The sequence below is a fragment of the Emys orbicularis genome, chromosome 11 (assembly GCF_028017835.1).
Source record: "Emys orbicularis isolate rEmyOrb1 chromosome 11, rEmyOrb1.hap1, whole genome shotgun sequence".
Lineage (NCBI taxonomy): Eukaryota > Metazoa > Chordata > Testudines > Emydidae > Emys > Emys orbicularis.
In genome coordinates this window covers 70602822-70616549 of record NC_088693.1, presented here as the reverse complement: position 1 = coordinate 70616549, position 13728 = coordinate 70602822, and the positions used below count along the sequence as shown (strand labels likewise).

At 49.5% G+C, this 13728-nt stretch overlaps 1 protein-coding gene across 1 annotated transcript in view; it reads right to left on the bottom strand.

Moving 5' to 3' along the window:
- Positions 1-13318, bottom strand: part of ASB18 (ankyrin repeat and SOCS box containing 18) — a 36511-nt gene extending 23193 nt beyond the window's left edge. Inside the window, exons 1-2 of the mRNA XM_065413832.1 lie at positions 13078-13318; positions 7750-8017 (exon numbers count right to left, since the gene is read on the bottom strand). Of these exons, the coding sequence (XP_065269904.1) occupies positions 7750-8017; positions 13078-13318 (509 nt within the window). The remainder of the gene's footprint in view (positions 1-7749; positions 8018-13077) is intronic.
- Between the last annotated feature and the right edge of the window lie 410 nt (positions 13319-13728).

The window sequence follows — 13728 nt, the reverse complement described above, 5'->3', positions numbered from 1 at the left end:
TGGGGCAGAAATGAGTGTGGCCACGGCGGATGTTGACGCTGACCCACAGGCTGGGTGGCTCACTGAGGTAAGTCGGGGGGGGGAGGTGGTGCTCCCTCCCCACCCCCATAGAGGCTGCCCCAGACCCTGCCATGTGGGGCTGGATGAGCTGCCTGGCATTGCCACTTGCTCCCCCAAATGTTCCTCCATGCCCCCTGAGGGGTGTGTGCCCCACAGTTTGAAAACCTCTGCCCTAGAGGGAAGAGAGTTGGTCAGGGAGAGGAGGAAATCAAGCCCTGGGGTCCTGCCCTGGACTAGAGAGTCTGACAAGAGATCTAGGGAGGTGAAGTAGCCGTGGGGAGTGGAGGAAGCTCCTGGGGTAAAGCCAGAGATAGGTAAGGAGACAGAGAGGTGAGGTAGGGAGGAGTCCAGGGAAACAGCAGCCAGCTTGGAATCTGAGCAGACCTGGATTGCCAGTGAGAGGGTCCCTGGGCTGGGACTGGGGCAGGGCCGGTGCTACCATTTAGGCCAACTAGGCGGTTGCCTAGGGCGCCAAGATTTGGGGGCGCCAAAAAGCGGCACCCCCAATTTTTTTTTTACAGCGGCCGCTGCGCTGGGAGGGAGAGGGAGTCTGAGCCGCCGGCAGGCAGCCCAGGGGTTCCCCTGGGTCAGCGCGCCGCCGGCAGCCCAGGGGTTCCTCTAGGTCAGAGCTGCTGCATGGATCCCCCGGCCGGGGGGTGGGGAGCTGCCACGAGGGGGACGCCTCAGGGCGGGGGGGGGGAGCTGCTGCAGGGGGGGTGCCTCAGGGTGGAGGAGGGACGGGGAGATGCCGCAGGGCTGGGGGGGGGGGCGCAAGGTGGAAGTTTCGCCTAGGGCGTGAAACTTCCTTGCACTGGCCCTGGACTGGGGTAACAATTGGCCCAGGTTCCCAGTAGCACAGGACCTCGAGTTGGAAGAGGAGACTGTCTGAGACACTGTCTGGACGGCTTGTCCAGTGGGACTTTGTTATCCCAGAAGGGAGAACTATATAGTGACCTGCCCTGAAAGCTGAGCCACAATGAAGTGGACCGAGTCAAGGAGAGAGAGGGGGCCACAGTGTAAGTAAGCGTCAGAAGGGGGCGCCAGAGGGGGCGAAAGCTAAATCCCCAGACCCAGCCACAAGGAGGCACAGTAGCAGTGAGTGGGGAGCCCTTTACAGGCTGTGGCTGTGGAAAACAGCCACAGCGCCTTCCCTCACTCATTCCCCTCTACAGGACCCGTAGGTAGGGAAGACAGTGGGTGAATTTAGCTTAGGGCTGGGCTTGTGGTGAGCAACAGTGTTGAAACAGTGAGCATGTTTACTCCCAACAAATGTGGTTTTGTGTGAGTATGCACAATGTCCGCATAGCATGGCAATGCTGTGACCAATACATTTGCTTGTCTTCACCAGCTGCCATGTGTCAGAGGGAGGGCTGTGTGTGGGGGGGTGTCTCTGATTTGTGCTGACCCTCTGTAAATGATCAGTGAAGTCACGTTTGCATAAAGTGTGGTCAGACCATCCCTCCTGAAATTTCACTTCTCTGTGGAATGACTGCTGGTAAAAATTTCATACCTGGAATTTCTTTTCAGATTATTACAACTTAATTATTTTCTCATGCCAGTAAATTTTTTTCACAATTAATAATAATAAAAAACTTGTACTGTGTTTAAACTTCAAAAATATTTTCAGAAATAAAAATAACCGGATAGTGGGTCAAAAAGATTCGTTTTTGTACTTTTTTTTGGTGGGCTTTATTTCCCTGTTTGAAATTCACAATCAATGAAACGTGGTCAAAAAAATCCAAGTTTGAAAAATGTTGACCTGCTCTATTTGAATCCTGCTAGCACCCTAGTTCTGGCTACTGGCCACAGACAACAAGAGCATGGATTGTAAGGCCCTAACCCTGTCGACACTTATGCATATGCTTTACTTTATTGCCATGAGTTGTCCCATTGAAATCAAACACCTGTGTAAGTATTTGCAGGATTGGGGCCTAAGACAAGAAGCGATATAAATGGGGTGGAAAGAGAGATGCAATCATAGTATGCACATTTAACATATTTAAATGCCCCAGCTATATCCAAGTGCCCTATCACCTATCTTATTAATGGATAACTTTTGGTTGCAGGCATTATGGAAGAAAAGGGTACTGATTTTGCAGTTCAGCTGGGGGGGGGGGGGGCAGGGTGTTCCACAGAAGCAAGGTACAAGTAGTAAAGGAAGAGAAGTGCCATAGACATGGCTTCTGAAGAGCGCTGGGCAGTAACATGGTAGGTGTGGTAAGGACTGACGCAGGACAGATGAGATTTGCTCAGCCACCGGGAGCATGCTCAGGAAATGTAAGAAACGGCTGAGGTCACCGTCTGTTTGGCGACACAGCCAGCTATCTTACAAGGGAAAGTGAATGTGATTCAATGGAGTCTGGAGGGAGGAAGTTCATATTGATGAAGTTTTTGTCTGTGGGAAGTCTGAGGAAGAATTTAAGATTGAAGTAGGTTCTTAAGGGAGTTGTGTGGCTGCTTGGCTAAAGTGATGAGGAGTGTACGCTGAAGCAAACCCAATGGCATGTTTTCGGGCATGTGCTTGATAGAGGCTGAAGGAAGAGCCAGAGGATTCCTAGAGCCAAGCTATCGGACTGTATTAGAGCTGATGCTGTTTCTAGATAGAAAGAGTGAAGGCAAATGTATACCTAACTTATCCTCAAAAGGCCAAGCTATTTATGTGATTCTAAAGCCCTAAGGTGTGAGCCAAGACACCAGAGGAGGGATGGTGCAGTGGTTAGGGTGCTAGCCAGAGACCCAGGTTCAAGGCCCTGCTCTGCCACAGCCTTCCTGTGTAACCTCTGTGGCTCTGTTCCCCATCTGTGAAATGGAGGTAATACATCCCTACCTCACAGACACATTGGGAGTGGTGTAGATACAACAGTAAGGGGCACCAGAGGATTTAAACAATCTCTTAAGCAGGCTTCTATTGACCATAGCCCCATTACTGGCATTTGATGGTGTTTCCAAGCCTACAGTCATTTCAGCAAATGCCAACAGCTACACCCTTGGTGAGTTGCTACTCTAGTGGCACAGATACGGCTGGCAGCTTATAGCCTATTCTAGGTACTTTTGTCCCCCAAAGAGAGAATGTTTGTCTCTGTAGGGGTGTGCAAGAGTTTAATATGCTACTTGTACAGTCTTGATCATTTCAAGTTGCCCACAACCACAAGCTGCACTTGCCATTAGTAACTAGAAAAGACCTGGCCTCTGCCAGACCCACCACCAAAGACAAAACTGATTAAAATAGCCATTACTGCTGGCACACCCCCTCAACAGTGTGCAATAGATGTTGTTGGCCAAGTTACTTGCCACGGTCCCACATCTAGCTTATGAAATCTATGCTCTGAAGCTGAAGGTCTGATTAAGGATGGTGATATTACTCCAACAGTCCTTGCAGGATACATGAAGGATACCAGGGCTTTAGAGAAGGCTGGGATTGAACCCAACTGGCAGAGTGGTGGCCCAGCACAGGGAAGAGTCTAAAATTTAAGATAGAATCACGTAAGTCTTGCAGAATGACCAGGAAGACATCTCAGAGAACTTCATATCTTCCATGTAAGTGTTCCAGACACTGCATATGCCTTTGGGAAAGAATAGCACCAGAGCTGCGTGAAAGGGACGCACCGATGTGGAGTGACAATTTTTTTTACATCTGTAGACGTTCTAACTAGACCTTCAACTCTCCAGGTCAGAACATCTTGTCTCATGTGGCATTCTGGAAAGAGAGAGTCCCTGATAATGGACCACAGTTTGCCAGCTCTGAATTCCATGCTTTTGGGAGACTGTGTTATTTCATGCATATGAACTGACTACTGGAGAGAGCAGTACGACTAGCTAAGAGCGTACAAAAAGTCCCTGTATTAGCTCTGCTGAGTGATAGGGCATGGCAGCTGATGATAGGTCAATGGTAACATTTGGATCCAGTGGGGAAAAGTAAATTATCATCCTAAATGGCCTGGCTTAAAGTGCGCAAGGCTGAGCGGTGCCAGATCTGAAGTTTCAGGCTGTCTTCCTTAGCTGCTGGCATGTAGCTCAAAACGTATCCACATTTAAAAGAAAGACACTTAGTCTTGATAAGACTGGATAAGGCAAAATGTTGGCCACCACCCATTGTCACCAGATGTAGCTGTGCTCCATTCCTGGGCCCCATGGGAGTCCATCTGACAGAGACAAATTAAGGTCCTCACTAGAGTTGGCCAGGATTCTTAGATGACATGTCTTTCTGTTGGAAAATACCAATTTATCAGGAAGATTTCTTGGCTCCATGGTGGAATTTCTGGTGTATGAGAGATGGCAAGCACTGCCTGACAATAGCTTAGTGGCACTCATTTGGGATGTGTGATACCCAGGTTCAAGTCCTGCTCTGACACCACCAGAGCAGTGACTTGGACTTGGGTCTTCTACATCTCCAGTGAGGGCACTGACAAGAGGGCTATTCTGGGGTGGCTCACTGATGCGCCATGAAAAAATTCAAAAGGTCTTGATTTTATCCAAGTGAAAAATGAAACAAAATGCCAACGCCCTCAAACCTTTTCATGACTAGAATTCCTGTTTTCCCACCAGCCCGAGTCCTCACTACAGAAGGACCAGGCAGCACCCGCAGCAGGTTCCAAACCCAGCTCGTTTGTGAACCCACGTGCCTCACGGCCAGGGTGAGAAGAGTCCTAACCATACCGAACATGAGTCTCCACTTGTTTGGATTTGTTAAGTGCTGTGAGTCACCTGGACAAAGTCCTCCTCAAGCCTAACTTGTGACTGGATCTCGACCTAGAATTAGTTAAACGTTAATTATTGTTATAGATTATGGGGAAAAGAGGCGGGGGAAAGATGGGAAGTTGCGGGTCCTGCTTTGTCGCAGTAAGCTAGAAGCAACAGATGGGCAAAGCTTGTAGGCATAAGTTCTACAGTGAAGTAGAGTCACTTTATTGGAGTACAGGAAACAAGCATTTTTGCTGAAGTTCCTTGTTCAGTGTTAGAAGAAAGAGACTGATTTAGTCATTGTCACATGCAGGGGCGGCTCTATGTTTTTTGCCACCCCAAGCACAGCAGGCAGGCAGCTTTTGGCGGCACGCCTGCGGGCGGTCCGCTGGTCACGCGGATTCGGTGGCATGCCTGTGGGAGGTCTGCTGGTGCCGTGCCATCGGCATCCCCGCTGCCGAATTGCCGCTGAAGCCGTGGGACCGGCGGACCTCCCACAGGAGTGTTGCTGAAAGCCACCTGCCTGCCACCCTCACAGCGACTGGCAGGCCCCCCCATCCGCGGCTTGCCGCCCCAGGCACGCGCTTGCTGCGCTGGTGCCTGGAGCTGCCCCTGGTCACATGGCAGTAATAGGTTTGGTAAAGCAGGTGTGCTGGATCTGCTAAGCAGGGGACTACAACTCCCATCAGTTCCCTCCCCACTGCACATCCTTCCTGCTAGCTAGGTAATGACAAAGGTCCTGAAAGTGGCTGGGGTTAGTTGTGAAGTGGCAGCTGGCCTGCGTGGCGAGCCAGGAGCGGCAAAGAACCTGAACAGGAGTCCCCAGGAACTGTATGCAGAGCTGCGTGTGGATCAAGGCTGTGAATGCCAGGTGTTACAGCTGGGTGCAGGTCTGGGTGAGGCTTATGGGGGAGCAGCAGTGGCTGAGCAGGGAGCCAGTGCAGAGGGGCCCCAATGAGACTGGCCTGGAAACCTACAAGATCTTATTTGCTGGAAAAAAGACTGGACTGTTTTGGAAGTTTGCCTGAAAAGGGTTGTGCCTAATTCTGCTTTCAGTTAGTATAGAATAAATCAAGAGTAATTCCACTGAATTGAATGGCATGATAGTAGCGTGGACTTGGCTTGAAGTCAGAACCCGGCCAACAGGGCCAAATTCGGCTTGAATATAAACAGTAGTGAAAAGTTATGTCAAAGGTCAGAGAGGGGTAACAGTATCACTTGTATTCAATGGGCATGCAGAATTGGTACCCCTGCATGCAGGTAAATCTTGATCAGTCACATGATGTAATGCCAATGTGACACCAGTGGGGGAACTGCTTCAGCTTTTTCCATCAGAATAGAAATTACCTAGACGGTGCAGTAGGAGGGGCTTTATCTTTTGTTGTCCATTGCTCTTCCTGCTATACTCAACTCTCACTCCCTTGGCATGTAAGTTACCCGTTTTGCACAACCACCGAATACCAAATCAGTGGAAGCGACACAGCTGTATCACTTTCATCCACTTGGCATTGGGTGTTCCATGTTTATTCTTCTCTCCAGGAGAAGGCATATGTAGGTTGTGGTTATTAGCATTTTTTTTAGGGTGACCAGACAGCACGTGTGAAAAATCGGGACGGGGGTGGGGTGGGGGTAATAGGAGCCTATATAAGAAAAAGACCCCAAAATCGGGACTGTCCCTATAAAATTGGGACATCTGGTCACCCTAACTGTTTTATATGTACTGCTGCATCTTGATATTTTTAAAAGGAGTCTGCCTGGCTGCAGAGGCGACTGGTGCCTGCCGATAGTGGGGGCGGGGGGGCAGAGGGAGGGCAGCAGACTTCAGCAGTGTCACTGAGCATGCTCAGTCCGTGTGAGCATGCTCAGTACAAACCAAGAGGCAAATCGGGGGGGGGAGGGCACATGATCCTGCATGTCCCCCCCTCCGCCCCATGTGTCACATCTGCCTGGCTGACTTAGTGAGGCAAAGTTGATACAGGAAGTTAGAGGCGAGAGAGCCACACGTTCACACCGAGATCTCTCCTGGAGACAGCGTTGCAATTTTCCTTATTCCAAGATATGAAAATCAAACTTGTTTTGTGGGAAAATGGAAACATTTCCCGGTTTTGCTCAGACGTACTCCAGCTAAATCAACTTTTTGTTCTGTCAGCCTGAAAGTCTAACTGGTCTTGGTGTTGCATAATCTCTCATCCCCTAGATAAAGCAGAGGGGTATGATAGATGGAGTTAAGCTGCTATTGTCGTGTACACACCTGTGCATTGGACTTAAAGATTCTATGCCTGGAGGTTAGCCAAGCCAAAATCCAGCTCCCTGTTGCTATATTGGCTCTGCAGGGCTAACAAGTAGTAAAAACCTATTCCAGTCATTAACAGAGTCAGGAGAGGAGATGCTGACTACACACAGGATGTACATCTGGCGTGTAAGAAGCAGTCAAATTGATGCAAGTTCTTCTGACTCTAATTCCCCTTGAACTCAGTATTATCAGGGCCGCCCAGAGGATTCAGGGGGCCTGGGGCAAAGCGGGGGAGCTGCGACGCTTGTACTCACCTGGCGGAGGTCAGGGTCTTCTGCGGCATTTCGGCGGCGGGGGGCCCTTCACTCGCTCCGCGTCTTCGGCAGCACTAAAGGGCCCCCCGCCACCGAAATGCCGCCGAAGACCCGGACCGCCGCCGGGCCAGGGCTTGCGGGGCCCCTATGGGGCCTGGGGCAAATTGCCCCACTTGCTCCCCCCTCTGGGCGGCCCTGAGTATTATAGGGGAAAGTCACTTTGCTTGGGGCAGGTTTGTGCTGAGCAATCGCCAAGATGCTACAGGCTCCATAGGAGTCTTTCTATAGACTCCAAAGGGCTCTATATCAGGCCCATGTAGAGAAGAATATATGGACTGGTGGAGAGAACTGCACAGGGAAGGTTAAATGAACATTACAATTGCAAGGGCGGTGGTGGTTAATAATGGGAGAGAAGGGTGTGTGTGTGTGGGTACATGCTGCCTGGCACAGCCCTCTTCTTACCCCAGCGTGTTCTGGTTGGTGCACAGATGCAGTGGTGCCAAGCCTTCCTCGCTCAGGAGGTTGGGGTTGGCTCTGTGCTCCAGCAGCAGCTCCGTGCAGTCTGTGTGGCCCCCCTCGCAGGCCTCGTGCAGAGCACTCTGGCCTCCTGGAGCCATGTTGGGGTCTGCCCGCCAGAACAGCAGGTGACGCACGCAGGCGGTGTGTCCATTTCTGGCAGTGATGCACAGTGGGGTGGTCAGTTCCCTCTTGTATTCGAGGGACCACAGGCCTGTAGGGCAGAGAGAGAGAGAGATGTGAGAAGGCTGGACTTGTGGTTAGGGCACAGGATAGGGACTCCTGAGATCCAAGCTCTGCCACCGGCTTCCTGTGGACCTTGGGCAAGTCCCTTAATTTTTAAATGCCTCAGTTTCTGATCTGCAAAGTGGTAGCCATGCTTCCCTTCCTCCCAGGGCTGAGGATAACTTCATTAGCAGCTGCCCAGCTTTGATCATTACAGCGCCGGGGGAAGCCAATAAATGACTGGGGTGAGTGGCAGACACAGATGTCAGAGACTTTGCCCTTTTACACCAGATAGACCAGGTGGATGAGATGATATCTTTTATGGACCAACTTCTGTTGGTAAGAGAGACAAGCTTTTGAGCCACACAGAGCTCTTCTTCAGGTCTGGGAAAGGTACTCCCAGTGTCACAGCTAAACACAGGTTGAACAGCATATGTGCTGCTAACTGCTTCTGCTACGCTAAGGGCCCATTCAAGGTGAAGTGACCTGTTATTTTATACAAGACATACAGTAAATGTTATACTTTTCAGCTGCACAGACTAAGGTCCTGTCTACACTACAAAGTTATGTCAACCTAACTTACGTCGGCACACAGCCCCGGCAGTTATAAAATGGCTTGTGTGAGCACACTTAGCTCCTGGTGTCGGTGGTGTGCAGCCTCACCAGGAGCACTTGTATCAAGAGTGTTGTCAGTGTGGGGCATTGTGGGATGGCTCCTGAAAGGCAGAAAAAGTCGACGTATGCAGTACAGTGTCTACAATGATGCTGCGTTGGCCTGTGTCCATTGACCGTGACTCTACGCCACTCGGGGAGATGGTGTAACTAAATCAGCATAGTGTCAAGTATCAGGGGGTAGCCGTGTTAGTCTGTATCCACAAAAACAACAAGGAGTCCGGTGGCACCTTAAAGACTAACAGATTTATTTGGGCATAAACTTTCGTGGGTAAAAAATATCTGAAGAAGTGGGTTTTTTACCCACGAAAGCTTATGCCCAAATAAATCTGTCAGTTTTTAAGGTGCCACCAGACTCCTTGTTGTTTAAATCAGCATAGATAGGCAAATTACATTGATGGGAGCCAAATTTAAGTGAAGACATTTCCACAGCGCCGTAAGGCAGCTTATGTCGACCTAACCAGGTAGTGTAGACCAGGCCTGACAGCGGGAGCAATTAAAATACAAAGCAAAACCAAGAGACTTGGCACCTGTGGGCCCCCTCCCTTCTCCTGCCTGGCGCACAGTGCACAGGAAAAGGAATTTGAGAAAGTTTTGACCTGCAGAAAATGCCTGTGTGTTTGCAGCTCTTTAATGCACATTGCTCTCGAAAAGGATTACTGGCTCCTCATTCAACACAATTCTGGTTTCTTTCTTTCCCCCTTTCTAGTTCTCGGTGTGTGCAGCCGTTGCCCTTTTGCTGAATAAAACAGAGCAGTGCACTGTACATTTTTTTGCTCTCTGAAAACTTTGGGGCTTTCAAAAGGCCTGTTTAAGGTTGTTAGCCACTCTGAGCAGTGGTGGCTATAGGGGAAAAGAAAATTCCCCAGTGAATGCACATCAATGGGCAGGATTTCACAGGGCAGGAATACCATCTTATAATGATGGAAGAATCGATATCGTGCCTGTAATGAGCCGCAAAGCGTACCTTATTCAGAGACTTAACTTCTTCCCCTGAGCCCATGCAGAGAAGTTTTAAAAGACAGCTCATTAATTACCCACCTGCATCTAATACAGATTTGTAACCTGTTGAGGTTACCTGGCCCCTGGGTGTGCAGCTTACTGTTCATCCAGGGGGAAAGCCTGCATTAGCTGGACATTTAGTGGGCCTGAAGTAGCAGAGCCAACCAGGAATTTGATACTACAGTGACCCTGGACATGACAACTGCCCTTGCACGGATAGAGTTTGGATTTGCAAAGAACTATATGCGTGTATTTCAGTCAAGTGGCTGGCTTCTCTGCCTCGTAGCTCCTGTGTGAAGCTAGCCATCAGAGATGTCCTGGCTATTCAGTTCCACTGCCCCCTGCTTGCTTTATGTACACACAATCCCCTAAAGTCAATATGCCGTCACACACAGCAGGTCAAACCCTGCCTTCCATAGATCATGAGCTACATATATTTGGGAGCAGGTACACCCTCTTTCTAGGTACTCCAGTAGCTCTAGAATACCCAAGTTGTGCCATCAAAACATGCATAAATAGATTTCCCCAGCTTGCTGGTGAGGCATTGGCAAGGGAAGTATTATCCCCTCTTTAGACATGGGCAACTGAGGCAGAGAGATGAAGTGTGGAGTGATGAAGTTCCAGATCTCACAGGGAGTCTGGGGCATAGTCGGGGTCGCCCAAGTCCCAGGCTAGTGGTTTCCTCTAGTGGTCTATTGCCACATAACCAGCCTTCCTCCCTATGCACAGGTAGAAATCCTGCAAATTATTTTATCCTCTTCCCTTCAGTTGTAGCCTCAGGATATTAAAATCCAGCGGCCAATGATGCATGCATGTATGGTGTAACTCCTCCCCCAGACCCTTCCATTGCAGGAAGGATGGAGCCTATTGTTTCAGACCAAAGTTTAGGATGGGAAGATTTTGCGATTGCATTGACTGCCTATTTTGGGACTGCATTTGTCCCAGCTTTTCCCATCCCTTGAACCAAAGGAGGTGCTGGATAAGCACTATGAAATGTTACCGATTCCTTTCAGTATAGACACAGTGACACATCCCTAGTATCCAAGGAAGCGTTTAAAGAACTGCCTAGACAAATGTCTCCCCTTGAGCCTCTGGGATCGTTCAAATCATATTTCTGACCCCACTCCCCAAGCCAGGACACTTAGCACTTCATGGCAACAGCAGAGCGGGAATTCGGATTCGTCTGCTTCAGAAGCCACTTGAGCTAAAGGGGCAAGTACAGGGCCTGTGACCTACAACTGAGCAGTTACGACTCTAGGGGGAGGCCCACGTTCATACTAGTCGTGTGTTTGTTCGTAGGGGGCGAGGGCTCAGTCCAGGGGTGAAAGTAACTTAAAGGAGTTACCGTTACGCTGGAGTCCTGAGCGGGTGTGTGGTCTCAATTGGAAGAGGCGTGGCCTCAACCAGAAGAGGCGGGGCCTTTCAAGATTTAAAGGCCCTGGGGCTCCGGCTGTGGCTGGGAGCCCCAGGGCCTTTAAATCACCCCAGAGCTACCAGCTGCAGAGGCAGCTGGGAGCCCCGGGGCTCAGGGGCGAATTAAAGGGCCCGGGGCTCCGGCCGCTGTGGAGCTCTGGGCCCTTTAAATCAGCGCTGTGGAAGCCGGTCCAGTCCGGCACGGCGTACTCGCTCTTGCCGGTACGCCGTACCGGCTTCCTTTCACCTCTGGCTCAGCCTAAAAGTCAAACTCTCTTCCCCTGAGCCCATGCAGAGAAGTTTTAAAAGACAGCTCATTAATTACCCACCTGCATCTAATACAGATTTGTAACCTGTTGAGGTTACCTGGCCCCTGGGTGTGCAGCTTACTGTTCATCCAGGGGGAAAGCCTGCATTAGCTGGACATTTAGTGGGCCTGAAGTAGCAGAGCCACTGCATATTTCGGTTTCTGCATATTTTAATATGTACAGTGTAATAAGAGCAATTAAAAATAAACCTCGTTAAAGCAACTTAGCCCCATTCTGACTTGAATGACTTTTTTGTCGATTGAGGCCGTTTCAGTTACACTGGTAGGAGCCCTGCCCTGCTTTTTCAAGCCCCGCCTCAGCAGCTATATGCCTCTGCAGTGTGGCTTAGTGGACAGACTGGCACTTGGGAGACCTGAGTTCTATTCCTGGCTGCGGCGGGACCTGGGAGTCAGCCTGAGGAGCCATCTCCCCATGTGCGGTGCTGACTGTTGGGCAGAACTGATTGGAAAATGGAATTTCCATCCTGTGGGAAATGGATATTTTGTTTGTGTCCTGAACTGGGACAAAAACCTGAAATAACGACGCTTGTGGCACACTAAGGAGTTCAGAAAGACTTTGATTTGGAAAGGTTGAAACGCCATGGAGAGGCAGTGGTGCATCATGGGAAATGTAGTCCAGCCAGTGAGCTGGGCTCATAGGGGAGAATGGGAGCATAAGGAATCCAGAAGTACAACTCCCATCAGGCCCCGCGGCAGCTTAGGCGGTCACAGGGATTAACACTGACCTGAAGGAAAACATTTAATTCAATTTTCTCTAATGGAAAATCCTGTGAAAAGCCCTCTCCTTTCCCACGGGAGATTTTGTTTTCAGTGAAGCCCCATTTTCTGACACTCAGGTGTTTTGTTCAGTGTTTTTATCCAGCCCTGGCACTGGGTATATCGTTCCATTGCCCATGATGGGCTAGGTTCAGCCTAGGCATTATGTAGGTGCGCAGTGGGAGGGAGGAAGCCTGTGCAGAATGGCATTGTGTGCTCTGGGTATTGCAGGCTCTGCTCCCTCTCTACTTCCCTAGGGGGTCAGAGTGCTAACGAGGGGCTAAGACTAGGCAGAGCCTGGGTGTAAAATGCTGCAGGGATATAGCACATTGCACGCGCCCCCTGTCACTGCAGAGCTCCAGGAAACCTTCCATCTCCCCAGGGCAGGACATCCCCAAAGCGCCCCCTGCTGCAGTGTCGTTCGGCACCCCTTTAGCATCCTGCCCTGAATGCAAAGCTGCCCGTGAGCGGCACAAACTGGCCCCATGGGACTATGCTTGGTAGTAAGCACTGTGGATACAATGTTCAAACATGCCAAACTGACCCATTAAAAACAAGCTAGGCACTTTATGGTCCTAAATCACTGAACATTTGTACCCTAGATCTGTTAGTGAGAATTTGCAGAATCAGGCCCTTCGTTTTCCCTGTCTAGAGCACTTGCTAACTGCGAGGCACTGCAAACATTTAGCACAAAGGCTGCATCCACGGAGCATATGGTATAATCATCTCAAAAGAAATCAGACTCCTCGGTAACATATTAGCAGGCTACTTAAAAACAGAGTGTAATTCATTTAATATGAACACACCGCACCTTTCTCTCAAGCAGTGTTAGTAAGTGCCTGTTTACTTTTAAAACTGGTCCTTGAAAGCAAGAGTACCTGACAATCCAAAAGAGGCCAGGCTTTTCACTTGCCATTCCAGCTCATTTTTACTGATCTCAAAAATCAGATTGACGTCTTCATAATATTTATCAGTCAGGACCTTGAGGTTTCTCAGGTCTCCCGTGACCAGTGCTGTATAGTACTTTTCCGCTGGAGCATGAGCCATTAATGGGTGCTCTGATTCCACTTTCCGAAGGATCTGTAGCTTCTCTGTAACGGGTCCTGGCAGCTCATCCATTGCAATGCACTGCAACTTATTTTAGTACAAGACCTAGCCGTGTGGATAGATGGTCTTTTATAGTTTTCCATTGTCCTGTTACCATTGTCCAATTATAATCCAGTTAGAGCTCTGTTGTTGTATTTATAACTCCAGTGGGGTCAGATGATAATGGTTACTTGATACAGTAAGGGTCATATGGACTTCTGGATATAGCAACAGCAAGCCTGCCTAGTTATATATATACATATGTATGTATGTAATCACAAGGTGATAGCTAAGGTCAAATGTTCACAGTGCAGCTTTGTGTCAGCACCTCTGTGATTAAACTCCTGTTTTAATTCCAGACAGCAGGTTGGCGGAGAAAGAGACCAGTTTAATCTGGGAGGAAAATTTCCCCATAATAAAAGAAACCACTCACCCCAAGGTCT